Genomic DNA, 22,075 nt, shown 5'->3' with positions numbered 1-22,075 from the left:
GAGACACTTTAAGATCACATAAATATCTTGTTCCTCATCAAACTTTCACCCACTGGTTTTATCATTCAATAATGATTTTCTTACTCTTTTTTCTATACTAATTATAAGGAAGAGATTGTATCGTATATACATAAACATTTATGTATATAATTATATATGTTCATTTGTTTATTCATATATATAGTATATTTATTTATATCATTCTAGACTTTATTTTATTCAATGGATTATCATCTATTACTATCATTGTTTATTTTGATGACCAGATCATCTCAGATTTGATCCGTGTGAACCCCTTCAACTTGACTCCTGTGTCCTTATGCTTTTTCCGCACGATTTTTTGAGTACTTACTCTCAAGCACAAAAAGTTGTTCCATCTCATTTTGTGCTTTCACTGCTCTGGAATCAGCCTTTTCTCCAAGCAAGCCAGCTTCCTTGTAGTAGAAAGTATCTAGAAACCAAGATCTGGGCACTAGATATGACAATTATTGCTGATGTGTCTCTCTTGTCTTGTTTCTGTTCTTTGATTTTGGCTCTTATCTCTATTTTTTCTTTCTTTCTGTCAGCTTACTTTTTTAGTTTACTTTTCTCCCCTTCTAGTTTCTTAAAGTGGAATCATAAATCATTGATTTTGCACATTACTTCTTTTTCTAATAGAAGCATTTAAACCTATACTTTTTTATTGAGGTATAATTGACATACAATATTATATTAGTTTCAACTGTATAACATAATGATTTGATATTTGTATATGCTGTGAAATGATCACCACAAGTCTAGTCAACATCTGTCACCAAACATAGTTTAGCATTCTTGATAAAATACTTGAGCAATTTTTTGATAGACTTTAATGAGCTTAAAAGCCCCTCCTAGGAAACCCACTCAATTGACTGTTAGTCTTGAAACTAGTCTAAGAACTTTAACCAATAATGCAAAAAGGCTAATTGTCCTTAACTAGATAGTCATCTTCTTTTTTAAAATCCAGTCTAACAATAATTGTCTAACCATTTTTCCCCATAAAATGTCTCTGCCAAGATAGAATCTTTGAATTGGGCTTTTCAGAAAGCCTCTTTGTTTGAAATAAAACTCTGACCTATGCTTATAATCAATCTGAGAGTGGCTTTGTGTGTTGAAGGAATGAAGGCTTGAATGTACAAAAGCGGAAAGTCCGATTGTTACTAGGCCTGAAATATTAAATGTATAAATGCTCTCAATTTGAGCTGAGGATAAATGACACTTTGATTTCTACTAGAAAAAAAAGATTTTCCTAGGTTTTATGAATATATTTACATGAAATAATGTGGGGAAGTATATAATAAAGTTTAGAGGAAGGCCATGATAGACTCACAACTCTATCTCTAGATTCCTGTATTCATGTACTGTATTAAAACCAAACAAATACACCTGCTGGTAGAAGCCCTAAAGACCCAAAGTTATGTCTCCTCACATCTGTGCCAGCAGCTGATCTCGTTCTGAACTGCCTGCTTGGTATTCACTGGAGGTTCATTTGTCCTTATTTCTACTCCTCTTGCTAAAAGTTGTTTACAATTCCAAAACACAACATAATTTTAAAAAGTCCCATGCTTATATTACATTTGTCAATCACATTAACATGAAATTGAAATCTAGAAAATAATTTTTCTTTCTAGTCAGGAATTCTTCCATTCCCAGTATTATGGCCGTCTCAGATATAAATACATTTTGAGCGGGGAAGGGTCTGTTCTGTTCTAATGAGAAGAAAGCAAACGATTTTAAAGCCGAAATGAAAACCACTCCTCTGCAATTCATTCTTCCTGGTTAAGACACTTCCCTGTTCTCCTGCCTAACTTGAGTTTGAAAGCCTATTGTAGAATACCAAACTTATAGTTTGGCAGTATTTAATTATTATTTAATAGCTACTGTTCACAACTCCTCTCCATAGGAGGTTAATTATCCACTTGTGATAATCTGGTTTGTAAATTTTTCATATATTTTCATATGTTATCTATCTATCTGTTATCTATCTATATACCTTTTATTGATACCTTCTGATAAACTTTAGACCATTTCTAACTTGCTAGTGATTTCTTAAGGGAGAGGGAAGTAGGCATAAAAAAACTGGAAGTGAAGTTCTTGTTAACTTCATTTCTTGTTCAGAGAAGGGATAGTAGCAGGGAAGGGGTGGGGAGAAGAGATTCCTTAAGAGGCAAACGGTCCTGTAGGATGAAGGTCACATACTACGTCACTTGATACCAGTCCCTACTTGATAGATGCTTAATAAACATTTCTTGAGTTAAAAAAATTTTTTTTTAATTTATTTTTATTTACTTATTTTTGGCTGCGTTGGGTCTTTGTTGCTGCGCGCGGGCTTTCTCTAGTTGCCGCGAGTGGGGGCTACTCTTTGTTGCGGTGCGCAGGCTTCTCATTGCGGTGGCTTCTCTTGTTGCAGAGCACAGGCTCTAGGCGCGCGGGATTCAGTAGTTGTGGCACACGGGCTCAGTAGTTGTGGCTCGCGGGCTCTAGAGCACTGGCCCAGTAGTTGTGGTGCACGGGCTTAGCTGCTCCGCGGCATGTGGGATCTTCCCGGACCAGGGCTCGAACCCGTGTCCCCTGCATTGGCAGGTGGATTCTTAACCACTGCGCCACCAGGGAAGCCCTAAAAATACTTTTTGTATTGCTATTTCTACCACCTGTTATAACTGCAAATTGATTGTGATTTAAATGGATGCAGAGTCCTGGTTAAGGAAGCATAGCATATGGCCTTGGATGACTGTTGCCTCATTTCCCACTGATCCAAGCTCCCTGGTATACCCAAGACTCTTGTGACATCTCAGGCTCCCAAGTAACATACCTGTTCCTGGCCTCCCAAAAGCTAGAACTTTCTTCCTTCTTCTTCCTTCTTGTCTGTGATCCAGGATTTTGTTCCCTTGGGATTGACCATAATCATGAACCAATTTTTAAGGACACCTGTGCTACTGTAATATTTGACAACATCTACATTTTAGTAGGACCTTTCTAAAGACTCTATTAAACCCAAAGGAATAATTCTAATGGTAGGCATTTTAGGTAGCATGGCTGCCTCTTCTAGGGTCCTAAAATTATACCTTTTCAACAGCCACTGGCTTCCTTTATTAGGCAGGAAAGCAGTGAATAATCCTGATTGATTTCTCCACACCAACACTGCCCCAGTGTGCATTTTCCTTCCCAAAGCCAGCTGCACACACTCCCTGTGAAGTCAAAGACTTACTGAGCTGATAATAATAGTAATTAATATTCCTGCCAGGGAAAAGAAATAAACTGCTCATCTGCTGGGATGCATTAACTTTTTCACATTTTCAGGGAATGCTGCAAGCACTGAAAGATGTGGCTTACTGAAGAAACTCAAATAGTGGAAGAGAATTAATTTGTCTTCTGGAAAAGGAACGATTAACTATCTTCTCATTTAGCATATTTCATTAGTAGCATTTTGCAGTAAATACAACACACCTCTATTATAACATAGTTTATTACAAAAATTCTAGTATATCAAGGATTCAGTTTGTTCCCTGAGACATAATTTCCTCGCTAAAGAGCCTGATTTAATTCAATCAATGCAGGGTAAGATTAGCCTTATACCCACAAGATCATTACATAAGTTACAAATATTAACTTAACACCTACTGTGCATAAAGCACTAACATTTGTACAGTCCTTTGGCATCGTGTTATATTAGCCTCTCCCATCAACTTTGTCTGGTTATCATCTCCATTTTACAGTTGAGGAAACTGAGGCTGAGAGGGTAAGTGACTTGATATTAAAGGTCACCCAGCTAACAAGCAGTAGAGCCAGGACTTGAACTCTTTCTCACATCCCACAACTTCGTGAGAAGGTAGTAAGTTATATTCTTGTTCTCAGGAATCTTACAGGCATCAAAAAGGGTTCCACTCTATTGAGGACTGCAGCACACAGAAAACATCACTTAACCAGAATACTTACAGACAGAAGTGTTAAAATACATTTAAATTTCAAGTCAGGGTGGAAATACTTAAAATTCACAGGGTATACTCTACTGCCCCCACTAGCCCTAGACATAATCAAATCTTTGGTGTTAAAGGACCTTTTCATTGCTTCCAGATCTTGTTAACCCTTTAGAATCCCTGAATAGAGCAGTCCTGAATGTTAAAGAGGTAGATGGCCTGGAAAAGGAATGGAGAAAAAACTTTGGCTTTTGGGCCTGACGGGTCTCTAGTTTAGGTTCATTTTCTAACCCACAGATCAAATGCCCAAGACAAGATCACATGTATGCCCACTGTAAAAATTGGGGCATAAAATGTCCCAAAATAACATTGTTACTTCTAAAAGTGAACAATTTATTTTACTCTAAGATAAAATACTTCCTATTTTGTGGAACAGGTGTTTCTGGTTTCTCTTTTAAAAATAAAAGAACATATGAATAGATATTTTGGTTTGGGTGGTTGAAAATCTATCTTGCAGAGAAAGGCCTCTTCATTTTTTAAAAAAATTGAGGTGAAATTCACATAACATAAAAATTAACCATTGTAAAGTGTATACTGTGGTGACATTTAGTACATTCACAGAGTTGTGCAACCATCACCTCTATCTTGTTCTAAGACATTTTCACACTCTCAAAGGAGACCTTATGCACATTAAGAAGTCACTCTCCATTCCCACCCACCCCCTGGCAACCACTATTCTGCTTCGTGTTTCTGTGGGTTTATCTATACTAGATTTTTCATATAAATGGAATCATACAATGTGTGACCTTTATGTCTGACTTCTTTCACTTAGCATGTTTTCAAGGTCCATTCATGTTATAGTGTGTATCACTATATCATTTCTTTTTATGGCTGAATATAATATTCCATTGTATGGATATACAACATTTTGTTTATTCATCCATCTGTTGATGGACATTTGGGTTGTTTCTACCTTTTGGCTATTGCAAATAATGCTGTTATGAACATTTGTGTATAAGCATTTGCTTGAAAACCTGTTTTCAATTCTTTGGGGTGTAGACACAGGAGTGGCATTGTTGGGACATGCTAATTCTATGGTTAACTTTTTATAGATTTGCCAAACTGTTTTCCACAGCAGCTGCACCATTTTATATTCCAACCAGCAATGTACAAGAGTTCCAATATCTTCACATTCTTGTCAACATTTTCCACTTTTTAAAAAAAATTATAGTCATCTTGGTAAGGATGAATTGGTATCTCATTGTGGTTTTGATTTGCCTTTTCCTAATGACCAGTGACGCTGAACATCTTTACAAGTGCTTGTTAGCTATTCATGTAGAGTACTTTATATATTTAGATACAAGTCCCTTATCAGGTATATGACCCTCTAGTGAATTTTTCATTAAAGTTATTGTACTTTTCAGGTCTAGAATTTTTATTTGGTTTCATATTATAATTTCTATATGTTTATTGATAGTCTCTTTTGGTTCAGTCATTGTTCTCCTGGTTCCCTTTAGTTCTTAGTCTATGATTTTCTTTATTTCTTTGATCATATTTAAGGCTGTTGATTTAAAGTCGTCATCTAGTAAGTCCAATGTTTTTCCAGTGACAGTTTCTGTTAATTTCTTTTTTTCATGGGAATGAGCTGTACTTTCTTTTTTCTTTGCATACCTCAATTTTTTTGTTGAAAACTAGACATTTTGAATAGTATAATGTGGTAACTTTGGTAATCAGGTTCTTCCTTCTCTGGGTTTGTTCTTGTTCCTTTAGTGTGCTTTGTATTTGCTTATTTAGTGACTTTTCCAAACTATTTTTAAAGACTTATTCTTTGTTGTATATGCTCTCTGCAGTCTGTTCCTTAAGCTTGTGGTCAGCTCATGTTTTGATAAGATGTCCTTAAATGCCTAGAGCAAAAAGAGAACCAAAAAAAGACAAGGGAAAAAAACCTCTTCGCAGATTGGCTCTGTGTTGGGCCTTCCTTCAACGCTTGGCCAGGCCATTTACAACTCCACCCTAGCATTCACACCCTGCTGATACTGAGCCTAAAGATCAGAGAGAGATTAAAGCTTAGGTTCCTGTCATGTCTTTTCTGAGCATGTGTCCTGCTCTCGGCATGTGCTTGGCTTTCTAGACTCTTCCCTCTTTCTATCTTGTTCCCTCTTCACTTTTGATTAAATTGCCATAGAAGATCCAAGCCTTATTTTACATCATTGCTTCAGAAGGAGACACATTTTGTTTGTTGTGAACTTTAATTTAGTAGAATTTTTTCCCTTTATCTCAATTTTGCAGTGATTGTATAATTCTGAGGTTCTAACATTTCAAGATGAATGAAAAATCTTGCAAATTGATAGATGCTGTCACAGTTGTTCTCACTGTAGTTTCATTCTTGAAAGTCTGTATGTACCTTTGTCAAATGCTTTTATTGAGCACTTACTGTGGGACTGGAATTGTGTTATATACTTTATGTGGTTATCTTATTTAACACTGTCTACAACCCCAAGAGTTAGGTACTATTATTTTCTGTATTTTATTGATAAGGAAACAAGTTTAGAGAGATCAAATAATTTACTCATATCTCTCACAGCTATGACTATGTTGTATAGCATTAAACTCTTAAGCATCATTTACCGTTTGCTTCACAAGAATGGGATTTCTAGGACTTCTTTTTTCCACTTTATCTTCATTTCTATTTTTATTTCTACTCTTAATTGTATTATCATTTTTTACCACATTTCTCAGGCATGCAGAAACAAATCAACAAACTAACAGAAACAACTGAAAAGTACAAACTACAAACAAAAGACTAACAGCAGTAGTGAATTTAATTTGGAATAGAATGCTACGTGTGAATAACATAGGGATAGTCCTGTAGTTCCTCCATTTCTAGAAGAAAATTCTAATGATACTTGGTTGTAGATGAAGCTTGGATATTTAGAAACTTAGGAAACAGACACTCTCATTAAAAGAGTTTATTTACTGCAGTGCTTATATGTTATTAAAAACAATTTTAATGCCTCAAATGGCGTTTCTAATAATGACAAGGCACTATGTCAAAGATGCGTATTTGAACAAAATTGTTTCATGAAATGTAAATGTGGAAAAGTAATATTTATAAACTAAGTTATGTGATTTTAGATGTTCTAGTTGAATTAATAGATTAACTTTTAGAAGTAGAAAAAGGGTGGTCCAGTGGTTAGGATGCCACACTTTCACTGCCCAGGGCACGGGTGCAATCCCTGGTCGGGGAGCTGGGATCCCACAAGCCGTGAGGCGTGGCCAAAAAAAAAAGTAGAAAAAGAAATCTTAAGACTCTAAGATGTGCATATCATATCTCTTCCTTCCACCTTCAACCCAAGCCAGAGAGAGGACTAGAATATTCTTTAACTTCTGAAAATCTAGCCAGACCCCTTCTATTGCTGTAGTTTCTGCTGACCTATAATTGCCTATAACCATGAAAATGACTTCAGGGAGCTGGAAGCTGGGCCATAGGTGAATGCAATATAGGTAAGATAAATTTTGTTAGCGAAAAGGAGGAAAGCTCAAGACCAGTATTAATACATGCACGCAAACTGGTCTTTCAGTTGTCCATGATGACCTAAGGAGCTTACCCCAGAATGTAAATCAACGCACTGCTTCCTTTACTGAAAAAGTCTTGCTATTAAAAACAAAAGTCAGTTAAACTAAATGGTGTCTTTAGTGACTCAGTCTGCATTCTGGCACAAGTTCCTTCTCTCATCATGGGCTGGTAACAAACTCTTTGTGGACCGGTATTGGTCTGAGGATCACAATTTGAAACCCCATTAAAAAGACGGTCAAGTGGGTTTTGAAGAGCATATAGCCACAAGGACAAAGAGAGCAGGATAGAAGAACTAAGAAGAAAACTTCAGAAACTGGAAAGCAGTTGGATAATAGTAACTCACTTTAGAAGACCAAGAAAGAAATTCTTAGCTAGTATGAGATAAGCCAAAAAGTAACCTGGCTTATATCACCAAGTCCCCAAATATATGTAATTGATAGCACCAGGTGCCTACATTTGTAAGCCTGTTTCAGAAGCAGTTAGACCCTAGATCACCTCCCTGACTAAGTCCAGTGTCTGCTTTCCCCTCATCCTGGCAAAAGACTGGTCATTTAGTCTCAAAAGTGGGTGAAAGGGTCAGAGAGTCTCTGAACTGGGAGACATCAGGCACAGTTGAGAGCGTGGAATGTTCTGAAAGCAAAAGGTTAATGAAAGTTTATTTATTAAAAATTGAGCATCCCAGGGACTTCCCTGGTGGCCCAATGGTTGGGACTCCGTGCTTCCATTGCAGAGGGCGTGGGTTCAACCCCTGGTCGGGGAACTAAGATCCCACATGCCACACAGTGTGGCCAAAAAGTAAAAAGAAAAAAAAAAAAAATTCAATTAAAAAATTTTTTTTAAAAATTGAGCATCCCAGCCTTTATTCCCTACTCAGTTCCCAGAATACTGGCAACCAGGCCTTTACCATTCAGGTAAGAGATTGAAAGAGCTTCTCTGGGAAAGTGATAAATCAAAAAGGAAAGACCAAATTTCTGGAGTTTCAAAAGAACATGGCTCAGTTGGATTACTCTATAGAGGAGACCACACTTGACAGGCCCCAATCCACATGCAGAGACTTCCAATCATCTTTTTAGTGACCGCTCTTAAATATAAGCAGACAGCCAAGGATTATAGACATTTGAGGAAAGCATTTAATGTGAAAGACTGAGACTTAAAAAAAAAAAGGACAAAAAGCCAATTGGAGGAAGGCTTGTGGGGAGAAGTACATTTCCCAAAATTACTAATATTTTTAGAGAGATAAAAGATATTGAACTCAATCAACAAGAACAGGATGTTTTAAAAAAGTTTACAGAACAAGAACAGTAACAACAAGCTCTTGCAAATTAAACAAATTAAAAAGCCAATTAAATAAAAGGGTTTATTAATAAAGTTGAGGAAATATCCCAGAAAGTAAAACAAAAGCTCAAAAAGGGGAGGTGTAAGACAGAAAAAAAATAAGGTTCAACTTTAGGAACTCCAGAAAGAGAAAACAGAGGGAAGGAAGTCATTAAAGAAATAAATTAAGAAAATTTTACAGAATGAAAGGGCTCACCAAATGTCTAGCATAATGGATGAAAACAGTCCCATATTGAGTAACATCACTGAGAAATTTTAGGACAAAAAGAAAATCTTAGAGTCTTTGAGATTGGGAGTGAAGGGGAAAGAAGTAGGTTTTATATGAAGTTTCAAGGATTAGACTGGAGTTACATTATTTAACAGCAACTCTGGAAGCCATAATACAATGGAAAAATGTCTTTAAAATTACTCAGGAAAACAGTTGCCAAGCTAGAATTATATACCTAGCCAAACAATTAACTCACTGTAAGGGAAGAATAAAGACATACTGAAATAACCAAGGTTTCAAAAATTTCATCTCCCATACTGTCTTTCTTAGAAAGTTATTGGAAGATGTTCCCTACCAAGATAAAGGAATAAAGCAAGAAACTGGAAAATCCTAGGGCTCAGGAAGCAGGGAACCCAATGAGAGAGAGAGAGAGAGAGAGAGAATGTAAGGAGTGCAAAGGGGACATTCAAGATGACAGCTGTGCAGCAGGTCTAAATAGCAACCCAGTCCATATTAGAGGAAGTCAGAGACTCCTGAATATATTTTTTCAAGAAGAAGGAATTAATAGACTACTGTACCTAATGTGTTTAAGTGTACTGAGAGGAGAGTTATAAAATTGGTGGGGAGTTTGGGGTTAAGTTAGTGTAAAGTAGTGTGCAAAAAAAAGTAAAGGGTGAAAGAATGAAAGATAGATAGATAGATAGATAGATAGATAGATAGATAGATAGATAGATAGATATTGTTGGGCTGCAGTCATCTCATTGAACCTCATAAGAAACCCTGAACCCAAATTGCCCAGCCATGGGGTTCCTGGATTCCTGACCCAGAGGAAATGAATGAGATAATAAATGTTCATTGTTGTTTTAAAGCTAACCTAAGTTTTAGGTTAATGTATTATGTAGCAATAGATAACTAATACAGATTTTGGTACCTGGAAGCAGGGTGTTGCCATAATGAAAACTTAAAAATGTGGGAGTGGCTTTGGAACTGATTAGTGGGAGGAATTTGGAAGGACCTTGAGGTAGTGGAAGACTGAAGATCCTTGTAAAGACTGTTATTAGAAGCTTGATAACCTGTGAGAAGGTTACCAGTAAGGACTTTAAGGAGAATGAGGAAAATGTTATTGGAAACTAGAAGAAAGGAGATCCTTGCTATGCTGTGGCAAAAAAAATAAAAATAAAAAAAATAGCAACACGGTCACCTATAGTAATATGCAAAGTAGAAAATATATTTAATAAACTGGGGGATAGAGCTAAGGAAATTTCCAGACAAAGTGTTGGAAGTGCTGCATGGCTGCTTCTTGCTGCATATAGTAAAATGCAAGGGGAGTGCCTTAAAGGAAGGACTATTAAATATAAAGGAGCCAGGAATTGTTGGGTTTGAAAATTCCCAGCCCCTCCAGTGGCAAATGATGCTAAAATTAGAGATGGCTTTCTGGCAAAGATTAAATCCAGGGCACAATCAGAAAAATATAGTCTAAAAATGAAGCCAAGATATGACTATAATATCTGTGTTATGACCTCAAGAGATTTAAGGCAGTGCCTCAAAGAACCACTGTCAAACAATAAGGGCTTCTAGGTAGCTTAAGAGTGTTGTTCCTCAGCAGCCTTTGCAGAAAAGGGCTTTTCTCAGAGATTTGTGGGTAAGGCTTTTGCCTAATGGTTTGAAACCTAATAAGATTCACGAAAGACCTGCAAATTTTTTTTGTTTGTTTTTTCTTAAACTTTGTTACCGTTTAATCATTGACAATGTTCTGTACACTAACGCCACATTCATAGTCTTCAGTGCTGTTACGATCTGCAAAGTTTTTAAGAGAATTGTATTAGCAGAAACACCAGCAGGATTGAAAGGAATGGATAGAACAAAATGAAAAGAAGCTTTCGGGCCTCAAAAGTTGTAGGGGCATGAAGCAGTCTGTAGAAACTACTCAGCCGCAAATATGGGCTCCCTTTCATGGTAAAGGAGGGATGACTCAGAGGGTAGAACCAAGAGCTGTGGAGAATCATTCCTGTGTTCTGAGTTCTAATCAAGGAACTAACATGTGCCCAATGGATTTCAGATTTGCTAGTGACTAGTAACTCCTCTAAACCTCCTGATTTTCCCCTTTTGGAATGGAGGGTCTATAGCAACTATCCTTTGCATGTCTCACCATTTTATAGTGTTGTGTGAGTGTGTGCTGGGTAAAGAACTTGTCTCTGTGGTTCACAGAGCTTCAGGTTGAGAGAAACTGTGCATGAGGAGCGTCATCCCCGAGTTACTTTAAGTGGTGAGATCCTAGACTTTAAGCTGATGCTGTAAATGAATGAGACTTTGGGGTGGTTGTGGGAGGACTGAGGGACTTTGCATTTAGGTGGCCGGAGTGTGGGGTGTGGTGGTTTACAAACATGTCTTCAACAGGTGGAGCCGGGCTGCCCTGGGGGCGCAGTGGATAAGCATCCACCTGCCAGTGCGGGGAACATGGGTTCGAGCCCTGGTGCGGGAAGATCCCACATGCCGCGGAGCAACTAAGCCCACGCGCCACAACTACTGAGCCTGTGCTCTAGAGCCCGCAAGCCACAACTACTGAACCCACGTGCCACAACTACTGAGCCTGCGCTCTAGAGCCCACGCGCCACAACTACTGAGCCCACGCGCCACAACTACTGAAGCCCGCGCGCCTAGAGCCCATGCTCTGCAACAAGACAAGCCACTGCAATGAGAAGCCTGCGCACCGCAACGAAGAGTAGCCCCCACTCGCTGCAACTAGAGAACGCCCACGCGCAGCAACGAAGACCCAACACAGCCAAAAAAAAAAAAAAAAGGTGGAGCCAAATTCCATTCCCCTTGAATGTGGGCCAGATTTAGTGACTTGCTTCTGATGCATAAAATGCGGCAGAAGTGATGCGACGTGGCTTTTGAGGGTAGGTCATAAAAGGATAGCTTCTGCCTGGCGCGCACTCCATCTCTCTCTTGCTCTCTTTTCCTCCGCCGCCACCTCCGTCTCTCTCTCAGATCACTCATTCTTTAGGAAAGCCAGCTGCCATGTTGTGAAGACACTCAAGCAGCTCTTCGGAGAGTAGAGGGACCCAGATAGGAGGAACTGAGGCTTCCTGCCAAAACCCAGCACCAGTGTGCCAGTAATATATAAAAGTCACCTTGGAAATAAATCCTTCAGCCCTGGTCAAGCCTTCAGGTGACTGCGGCTCTGACTGACAGCTTGCTGCAACCTTGTGAGAAATCCTGAAATGGCCAAGCTGTTCCTAAATTCCTGACACAGAGACCATATGAGATAGTAAGTGTTTATTGTTGTTTTAATCCACTGAGTTGGGGCAGTTAGTTACACAGCAATAGATTAACAATGGATCCAGCCAAAATTGTGATATAATCATAATGGGAGGAAAACGGACCTCTCAAAATCTACCCACCTAAATATATAAAGTGAATTGTCTATGGTCATGTTAATGTAGGGAGGCAATAAGTTTTTTCATATTTTTCACAGTGATAGACTGATAACACATAACTAGCATTCTTTGCACTCTGTCTTTAAAAATGAGTAGACATAGATTAAAAGCAAAGAATTTTAGAGATGGGAGGAAACTAAGAGATTATGTAATTCACGTCTTCTGTTTAGAGGGAATTTTAGAAATAGTAGGTGCACAATATATGGTTTTGGAGTATGTATGACATACATCTATTTATTCTGAAGGTATTATTTAAAATTTTGATTTATCAAAATAATACCTATACATAGTTAAACAATCCAATATTACTAATATCTTTCTTATCAAAAACAGTCCTGTCCATTTCTGTATCCCAAGACAGCCACTTTTACCTTTTAACATGAATCTTCTGATAATCATCCTCATAGTTTCAGATAATAAGATTATACTATTGTTTCTGGATTTATTAGCTTTAGAGAGTATTTACTGACTTCGCATTATGATCACGGAGAATTTCTTTCTTATCCCAACTTATCCCAATTATGATCATGGAGAATTTCTTTCTTATCCCAACTTTAGAGAGTATTTACTGACTTCGCATTATGATCATGGAGAATTTCTTTCTTATTCCAACTTCTCCAGTTTCCCAGTAGAATTACAATTTTCATTTAAGCCAGTACTTAATATTTACACCATAAATATAAATATTGTTCACTGCCGAGTCAGGTAATGTACAATGATTATCTGTCTATTTATATGGATGTTTGTTTTCTTGGAGTTAATTATTTCCTTTCCTTTATTTTGCTTAATTTTCTATATATGTACAGCTTGTTTGTTACTAACGTATTAACAGATCCGTTGAATGCCTGGCAATCGTTGTTTCAAATTCAAACACATCAAATAATCCATCCGTTCCATTTTATCTGTCCTGGAGACCTCCTTCCACAGCCTTCTGTCCTCTTGCTCAAATATGGACAGTTGCTGTCTAGACTAGCTGTCGTGTTAGGACTTTCCTTAGCCATTCTGGTTTGGGGATTGTTTTTGAAAGATTTTGCTAATGTGAATATAACAAGAAGGAGGAAGCATTAATATTTTAAAGAGAATCCTAAATTATTAATGTATACTGCTTCTATGTCCTAGATTCACCAGCCTGTGAGGTCACATAAAATGAAGTCACTTTTGCTTTTGATGCCCAAGGTATAGGGGCTCAAGTCTTCACAGTTTGAATGCAAGATCTCAGCACCTTTGCAACATTGCAACTTTGCAAAGTGCCCTCTGAGTTTTTCTGGGGGTCCACAAAAGGGATATACTTACTAACTAGTCTATCCACTGGTTACCACAAGGCATTTGCCATGTTTTTCCTCTAATGCTGTGACCCCCTGGCCGATGTGTATTGCCCTGAATGCTGTTTGAAGGTGCTGATGGTATCCCTCACTGCTGATGGTATTCCTCATAAGATAGATGTTATATTTGCCAAGGGTGTTTTTTCCTGATGTTGCCATTGCCGGGAACACCAGGGGTACTAGGCTTGATGGAAGGTAGTTAGACTGACCCTTTCCCCACTTCCACACCGCTTTCCCACTCCCCCTCCTCCATTGCTCAAAATCCAGAGTTTACAGACTCTTTTGGCTTCTCCTTTTTGTAGTTTCCTACTTAAACACCTGCCCATAGCCCCTCTGTCCAATCCAATAATAATCAACAGTCACAACCAGCTGCTAAGCACCCATTTCAGCAGGGACAACACAAAAGCCGGAAGGCTCAGAAACACAGCTCAGCCACATAACTTATTCCCAAACCAGAATGTTCAACATTTATATTCTAGTGAGTTTCTCAAGCCAGAGAAACAGTCAGCTTTAAAGTGAGATGAAGTCTTCATTCTGGAGATAGAGCACTAACTTGCAGCTTTCAAATAATGGACCGCTTTCTCTGCTAAACAAGATTTTAAATGCCTTAGCATCTACTCTCAATCCAAGTACCATATTGCCAATCTTTAAACACATATGTCCATATTCTTTTAGAAACCCCAAAGAGTTTTTTCTTTGGGTAAATTTGGAAACCTTCTATTGCTATCTGTAAGTAATCAAACAGAATTGAAATACTAAATATTTCAGACTACTAATTCAGACTGACCTTTGCTCTAAACATTGTCTAAACTTGCTCAGTTAGCATTTCCAAAGAATACTTAAAAGTGGAGATGCCACCAACAGGAGAGCTGCTAGCAGACCACAGAAGAGGAAAGACCTTTTCTTGCGAGGTTTAAAGCACTACCGTGCTGGTCTTTTGGACCAAATGAGAGAATGGTTTTCAAAACAAAGGCCATGTTATTCCAGAAAAACATTTCAGGTGGTACCTAAGACCCTTCACCATCTTCCCTTGCCTCCCTGGCCAGTGCCATCCCCCCCTCTTTAATGTTCCAGTTTTCTTCATTTACTGGATGAGGACAATTAGAGTCACACTTTACCTAATCAGTAAGAAGTAGAGTCAGGATTTTGACCCAGGTGAATTTGACCTCAAAACTGGTGGCTCTTTCCTGCTTACCTCATCATGATGTGTCACTTCCTTACGGTCACTACAGAGGCGACCGTAAGGAAGAGGAATTTATCTGGGGAACTACCCAGCCATGTGGGTTATCTGGGATTTCCTTGGCATACATCCGTAATGGCTCCCTGCTGATACATGGTCTGTGTTGAAGGAGGTTCTGGATAGGATACCCTGTGCAAGCAAACCTAATCCCGAACCTCAGTGTCCCTCTTCTTCCTTCTAATGCCTTTTCTCCCATCCCTTTTTCAGAGAGAGACCAAGCAACTGGTTGCTGATCCTGCACTCTGCTCCCCGTAAGTCATCCAAATGGCAGCCCTGGCTTACCTTTCCTATGACATCTGTTAGTAGCTTGAGGGCCAGAGGATCATGAACCAAGGAGTCCGTGTAAAAGGAGCCAAGGTATTTCTTTGGGTTGGTTGGATTGTCCTGGGCACACAGATCTGGACGCATGCTGAATCCATGGGAGATTCTTCCTACTGTGAAGGGGAAGGAACCACCTGCAAGTAAAGCCCATTCCTGAGGGACTAGTGTTAATTGAAAAGGATTCTTTTCAACCCTCATGTTGTATGCGAAGAGAAGTTACTGTAGCCCAGTTAGTTAACTGTATTTACAAAGGATCTACTGGGTTCCAAATGTGAGAGATGACCCAGAAAAAAGAATAAAGTTAACTCATCTAGAAATTCAGATTTAAGGAATTTATCCTAAAGAGAGAAGACAAGTGTATAAAGATGTGTGGTCAAGGTTTTCAAATGTAGCGTGGTTATAATAGAAAAATACAGAGGGAGGCTTTCAGTCGGGGAATATCTAAATAATGACGGCATATCCATAAAATGCATTGTCATGTATACAACCATCAAAAATGATGAAGCTCTGTACTCACTGACATGGAAAGATGTCTCCACGTGCTGTTGAGAAGGAAAAGTGGATTAGAGAACAGTGTGTATAGTTTGATATTGTGTGTGTGTATTCAAGAGTCACAAACTCACTTACCTACAGGGACCAAGCAGGAAATGGAAATGAATGAAACAGGCCTGTTTGTAAACAATAGTGAATGGTAGGGACTATTGCAAACTAGAGAGCTTGTGGTAGCTTGTGGTCTGACGAGAGATTTAAATGAAAAACAAAACAAAATCAAGTAAACTGTGCCAACCAAACTAAACTTGTCTGCAGAAATGGAATTTGGTCCTTGAACCATCATATACTTTATAACTAGAACAACTACCAGGACTAAATTGTGTCCCTCCAAAATTGTGTCCCTGATCCCCAATGTGACTGTATTTGTAGATAAGGCCTTTAAGGAGATAATGAAGGTTAAATGAGGTCATAAGGTGGGACCCTCATCTGACAGGACTGGTGTCCTCATAAGAAGAGGAAGAGACACAGGAACTCTCTCTCTCTCTTCCTGTGAACACACAAAGAAAAGGCCATGTGAGGACACAGTAAGAAGGCGGCCTTCTGTAATCCAGGAAGAGAGACCTCACCAAAACCCAGCTGTGCTGGCATCTTGATCTGGGAACTCCATAACTGTGAGAAAATACATTTCTGTTATTTTAGCTGCCCAGTCTGTGGTCATATTCTGTTACGGCAGCCCAAGCTGACTAATACAGATAGGGTCTTACCTCCATGTGCAAAACATACTTTCAGTTTAGGAAACTTCTCGAACGCTCCACCCATGATCATGGAGCAAATGGCTGTGGTGGTCTCTGCGGGCATTCCTGGAAGACGAAACAGTCATGACGTATAGCGCTTTTCATCACGAGCAAGAAGTTCAGTGATGTTAATGACAGGGAAATGGGACCTTGCTGAGAAGCGTGGGGTCCCTGTGCCCTAGCATGGCTTGGTTGTATGCAGGCCATTACTTTGGCAAGCAGAAACCATGTGACACTTCCTATTTACCACTTGCAGGTAGAGTCATCTAATGGCTAGAACAGTCAAGGAGCCAGAGGACCTGTCTTCTGTCCTGATTCTCCCAGCTTCCATTTTGTGTGCAGTGGGGCAAGCAGAGTACAGTGAGTCTAGGCTCAACCCTTTCTCCTCCAATTTTTTGCTTCTTGGCCTTTGACAAGTAATTTAATGCCCCCGAGTCTGGGCTTCTTCACCTGTGAAATGGGGGCAGTGTTGTCCATCTTGGAAGGCTGTTGTGGAACCTTGCAAATGATGATGTTGGGAAAGTTCTTGGCCAGAACTTCACATTGGAGAGGCTCAACAAATATGATTTGCCCCCCTGCTTTAATTTCCTCATCTGTAAACTGGGGTTAATAATGGTTAGTTCTTGCCACTTAGTGAGTGCTCAATAAATATTAACTAATATTAATATTCCTGCCAAATCTTTACTGCTTCTTGGAGCTGAGGTTGAAAATAGCTGGATTAAAATGAATTATTTCAAGTACTTTGTGCTTCTAGAAGAGGCAGCTGGTCTATGCCTGATGCCTTCACCTCCATGGAGTCAATCTGGTCTATATTTCCAGATGACTGCTTTTCAGACTGTGATTAAGAAGTCTCTGGGGGCTCCGTGACTGAGCCCTGGGCCTTCTGGGGAAGCCTGATTCTCTGGCTGCCTAGTGGGGCTTTACTGGTTGTTCATCCTGCCTTAGGCCTGTCACTGTTCCATGGACAGAGATGCCCCTGGCTCCCTGGATCCTTGGCCTCTTGAGAATTCTGGAAGCATGCTGGATTCACATCTATCTGGGAGTGGTTTGTGGGTAGAGTTTCCTGCAGGCAGGGGGATGGACAGCATCACTTCCTTTTAGTCCTGTGATTCTGCTTTCCATTAACTACCTGGACAATAGCCCCACAATCATTGTCTGTATAGGAGCCAAAGTGGAATATTTATAATGTAGATTGGATCATGGCCCTCCCCTGCTGGGAATTCTCCAATCTCCTGAAGACCGCCTTTGCATCCAGAATAAAATTCTGAAATTAGCCTGTTTGTTTATGATCTGTGTACTTGTCAACTCAGGCTTCAGGGGGGCAGAGGTTTTGTCCATGTCTGGTACATCTTCAGTGCCCGGCGTGCTACAAAGGATCAATATATATGTGTTGCATAATGAGGGATGAAATGATCCTCTGTGTAAATTCTCTCCTTTGTTTTTCATGTGGGAAGTTGCAGTGCAAATAAGTTTGTGGAACTTGTCAAAGTGTTGTGTGAATTAGGATGAGATTTTCTTAGAAGCTAGAGAGCACCGGGGCTACTTAGTTTATCTCTTCCGACTAATTGTTGCTCAAGAATTTGGTGGGGGATGGGTAGGAAGCTGCCTTACTAAACACATTCATCTCCAAAAGCAGTAACAGGGGCATGAAATGTCAGAGCAGAAAGAGAATCCGGGCCAGCTCCTATCCAGAGCTTGGTAAGCCCAGTAAAGTTCTCTCCTCTTTGCCCTTCCCTTACCCTCAGGTGGAACCATGGGTGAACAGTGCAGGTGGCAAAGAGCAGGTAACTTGAAAGCCTGGTCATCTGCAATCTAGGGTCTCAGATCCTTGGGCGGTAGAAGCTGACCTTCTTTCTACTTGTAACTCCAGAGTTCTCATTTGTAAGGGCTGATGCTGTCATTGGCTTCTAAAAATCTATTAGATAGGCATGGCTACTTTTTTTCAGAGCCTTTTTGGGAGTCTGTGTAGTGAGGTGGCTTTGGAGTCAGACAGATCTATGTAAATTCCATTTTCACTTTTTAACTATGTGACCTGCACAATTTAACCACTTCGAGACTCAGTTTCTCCATCTATAAAATGGCTATTACAGGGAATTCCCTGGCAGTCCAGTGGTTAGGACTCCGAGTTTCCACTGCAGGGGGCACGGGTTTGATCTCTGGTTGGGGAGCTAAGATATCCTGCAAGCCATGTGGCCCAGCCAAAAAAAAAAAAAAAAAAATGGCTATTATAGTGTCAACCTCATAAAGTTTTGTGTGGATAAGATTAAAATTAAATGAGGTAATCTAACTGAATCACTTTGCTGTATACCTGAAACATTGTAAATCAACTATACTTCAATTAAAAAAATTAAATGAGGTAATACATATAGCACTATCTGAGTAAGAGCTCAATAACTCACGATCCTGTTAGTTATCCATACTTTCCCTCTTTGACATAATAGGATCCCATAGATAATTGGAAAAAACTAAGGGCTTGACTCTCTTTTCCAGATCCCAAGCTGACACAAACCTATGAGCCAAGGGAACCAGTATTTGGCCATCCGTCCATCCATCTGCATGTCCCAGGGGTGCACAAATAGGGAACAGTTCAGCTTTTCAGCCTCCTTCAAAGAAGCAATGAGAGAGTGAGGGGGTTATTTGGATGAGCCAGCAAATTATAGGGCACTATTTTAGGGTATTGCTTTTCTCTGGGTCTATATTGATCTGAATAAATAAACTAAAATATTTTTGAAGTTTTTTCTGATCTATATAAAAGAATATTGATAAACTCTGCTCCTGCTTGGCAACTAAAAAGAACACTTAGAATTAACAAAGGTGTTGGTGGATTTACCATTGAGGTTGATGAAACATCTACCCTTGAAACACTTTGGCTGAGAGCAAAACACTCAAGGACTGATCTCACACCTCAAGTGTTAGGAAATTTCCCCTGCTGGTTCCTGTTTAGTCCCCTCTTTCGGAAGGACTACTCAGATTGTAGTGTTGGAGTCAGGGGTGGAGTGTTCCCTCCTCTCCCTCTCTTGGAAACACGACGATGTGGAAAGTGAGGAAGTGATGGGTTGGGAGCCAGGGGCTCATAACTGACCTGACCTACGCCATCTGGCCACTCCGAGCCTGACACTGGGTGGGAATTTCTGGGATCTACAGGCACTCACAAAGCCTCAGGACCACAGCTGAGCCCCTGAAGAGTCCGCTGTGAATGAGATGACTTTAGAAAGGAAAGAGCTCTCAGTGCCTCAGCCAGGCAGGTACTGAAAAGAATGTCATGAGCAAACCTGCTCCAGGACCTTCTGGGAAATAGAAATACCATCTGCAAGGAATGACCTTTATTCGACACAATGTTTAATTAGAAAAAGTCCTCACAATAGGCTTTTAATATTAGTTGCTTGTCAAGGTTCAAAACAGATTTTCCTTGGAGCATTTCTTTTCCAAATATATTGGGGTTCTGGGGTGACTCATCCTACCTCTACATATAAACATTTGGGCCAACCAGGCTGATGCAACGTGACTTGTGTACATAAGCCTTTTCAAAATGGAGAAATAATCCCGGGACAATAGGGGATTCTGGAAGTGGCAGGCAACGGGCAGATTGAAGAAAGCCCTTCTAATTCAACAGGTTCTGGGGAGTGGAAGAGATGGAAATCTTTTGAAGGGAGAGGAGCTGATTGGTTTCTAATAATGGATGCAGGCTGGAAAGAGTATCAACTTCTTGGGATGGTTTGGGCTTGACAAAGGCATGTGATCTTGGTATCTTGGTGGGATTTCTCTCCTCATAAGGATAAAACTTTATTCTGTCTACGTGTGATGGTTCATTTCTATTCAATTCAAATTAACAAATATTTCTGATCACCTTCTGCATGTGAGACATTGTAGAGAATATGAAAAGAAGTCACTTATACCCTCAAAATCATGATAGTTTAAATTTACTGAGCACTTACCATGTGCCAAAGCTGTTTATATATATATATATATGTATGTATATTTTATATATAATATATATCCTATATATATTATATACTACTCTATATTTTATATATATAATATATACTCATATATATATTTTTTAAATCAATAACTTCTTTTTAATTAATTAATTAATTTATTTATTTTTGGCTGTGTTGGGTCTTCGTTTCTGTGCGAGGGCTTTCTCCAGTTGTGGCAAGTGGGGGCCACTCTTCATCGCGGTGCGCGGGCCTCTCACCATCGCGGCCCCTCTTGTTGCGGAGCACAGGCTCCAGACGCGCAGGCTCAGTAATTGCGGCTCACGGGCCCAGTTGCTCCGCAGCATGTGGGATCTTCCCAGACCAGGGCTCGAACCCGTGTCCCCTGCATTAGCAGGCAGATTCTCAACCACTGCGCCACCAGGGAAGCCCCACTGATATATTTTTGTATATTATATTTATTTTATACATAGCAATTTCACAATTGTTAACTAGTTTAATCCTTTATGAGATGAGCACTTTCATTACTCCCATTTTATATAACATGTGTATTATATATTTACATATTATATATTATATATAATATATAATTTTATATATTTAATATATATTTTTAATATATATAGCAATTTCACAATTGTTAACTAGTTTAATCCTTTATGAGATGAGTACTTTTATTACTCCCATTTTAAAGAGAAGGAAACTAAGGCAGATAGAGGCTAAGTAACCTACTCAGGTCTTCTGGCTGATAAATGATAGGCAGTCTGCCACTACCACTCTGTTTGCTTCATACTCACCACAAAATCATTTTTGTACCTGAAAACTGACCTGAGCATGTGCTGTTGGGTTTGCCCACTAAGAAGGGAGGTCTAGGAGATAAGGGGGACAGTTGGGTGCCCTGGAGCTCAGGCTGCCCTGGAGATGACGAAGCCAACTTGGCTCACAGAAACTCCTCTCATTTGTTTCAGCACGTTACTGACGCAAGTTAGATAGTGGTAAGGCTGGCAAGTCTTGCTAAGCAAACAAATGTGCTATCAACCCCAGGACATCACAAGTCAGATGGGGCCAGGATGCTCTTTTGAATCCCCACAGAGACTGGCAGCCCCCAAAACAGCCTAGTTAGAATGATTGATTGAGCTGGTCACATAAATGAAAATATCCATTTGGACCCCAATGGTCCTGCTGCTGTTGCTTTCTGAGCCCCTTAGTAATTCATAAAGCCGATTCCAATGAATACTAAAATGACCTACAGCTGAAGGCTTGCTCAGACTGTGCTGAAACAATTTGGATGCACAAGTAAATAAATCCTCTTTCAGAGCTCATTAAAGTTTCTAGAAAACATTCACTGGATCAGTTCAGCCACTGCAGCCAATAATCTTCTGGGAGTTTGATATTTAGAGGAACATTAAATCTTTCAGGTCATTAGGAGGCAATTTAACAGGCAACCCCCAACTGGTGGGCAGTGTCCACAGA

General features: G+C 39.5%; 1 protein-coding gene and 1 long non-coding RNA gene across 7 annotated transcripts in view; one reads left to right on the top strand and one right to left on the bottom strand.

Moving 5' to 3' along the window:
- LOC133097555 (uncharacterized) overlaps positions 1–22,075 on the top strand; it is a 130,712-nt gene that overhangs the window by 34,056 nt on the left and 74,581 nt on the right. Inside the window, exon 3 of the long non-coding RNA XR_009702027.1 lies at positions 15,265–15,308. This is a non-coding gene — a long non-coding RNA (uncharacterized LOC133097555). The remainder of the gene's footprint in view (positions 1–15,264; positions 15,309–22,075) is intronic.
- ACMSD (aminocarboxymuconate semialdehyde decarboxylase) overlaps positions 1–22,075 on the bottom strand; it is an 87,603-nt gene that overhangs the window by 32,973 nt on the left and 32,555 nt on the right. For 5 of the 6 annotated variants that reach the window (XM_061199455.1, XM_061199445.1, XM_061199429.1 and 2 more), the window contains 3 exons: positions 19,174–19,267; positions 16,635–16,730; positions 15,340–15,512 (listed from right to left, as the gene is read on the bottom strand). In XM_061199455.1, coding sequence (XP_061055438.1) covers positions 15,340–15,512; positions 16,635–16,730; positions 19,174–19,267 — 363 coding nt within the window. The remainder of the gene's footprint in view (positions 1–15,339; positions 15,513–16,634; positions 16,731–19,173; positions 19,268–22,075) is intronic. The other variant, XM_061199437.1, reaches the window with a different exon arrangement.

This window comes from Eubalaena glacialis, chromosome 1 (genome assembly GCF_028564815.1).
Source record: "Eubalaena glacialis isolate mEubGla1 chromosome 1, mEubGla1.1.hap2.+ XY, whole genome shotgun sequence".
Lineage (NCBI taxonomy): Eukaryota > Metazoa > Chordata > Mammalia > Artiodactyla > Balaenidae > Eubalaena > Eubalaena glacialis.
Note: the sequence above shows the minus strand (reverse complement) of the source record. Positions and strands in the feature narration are given on the sequence as shown.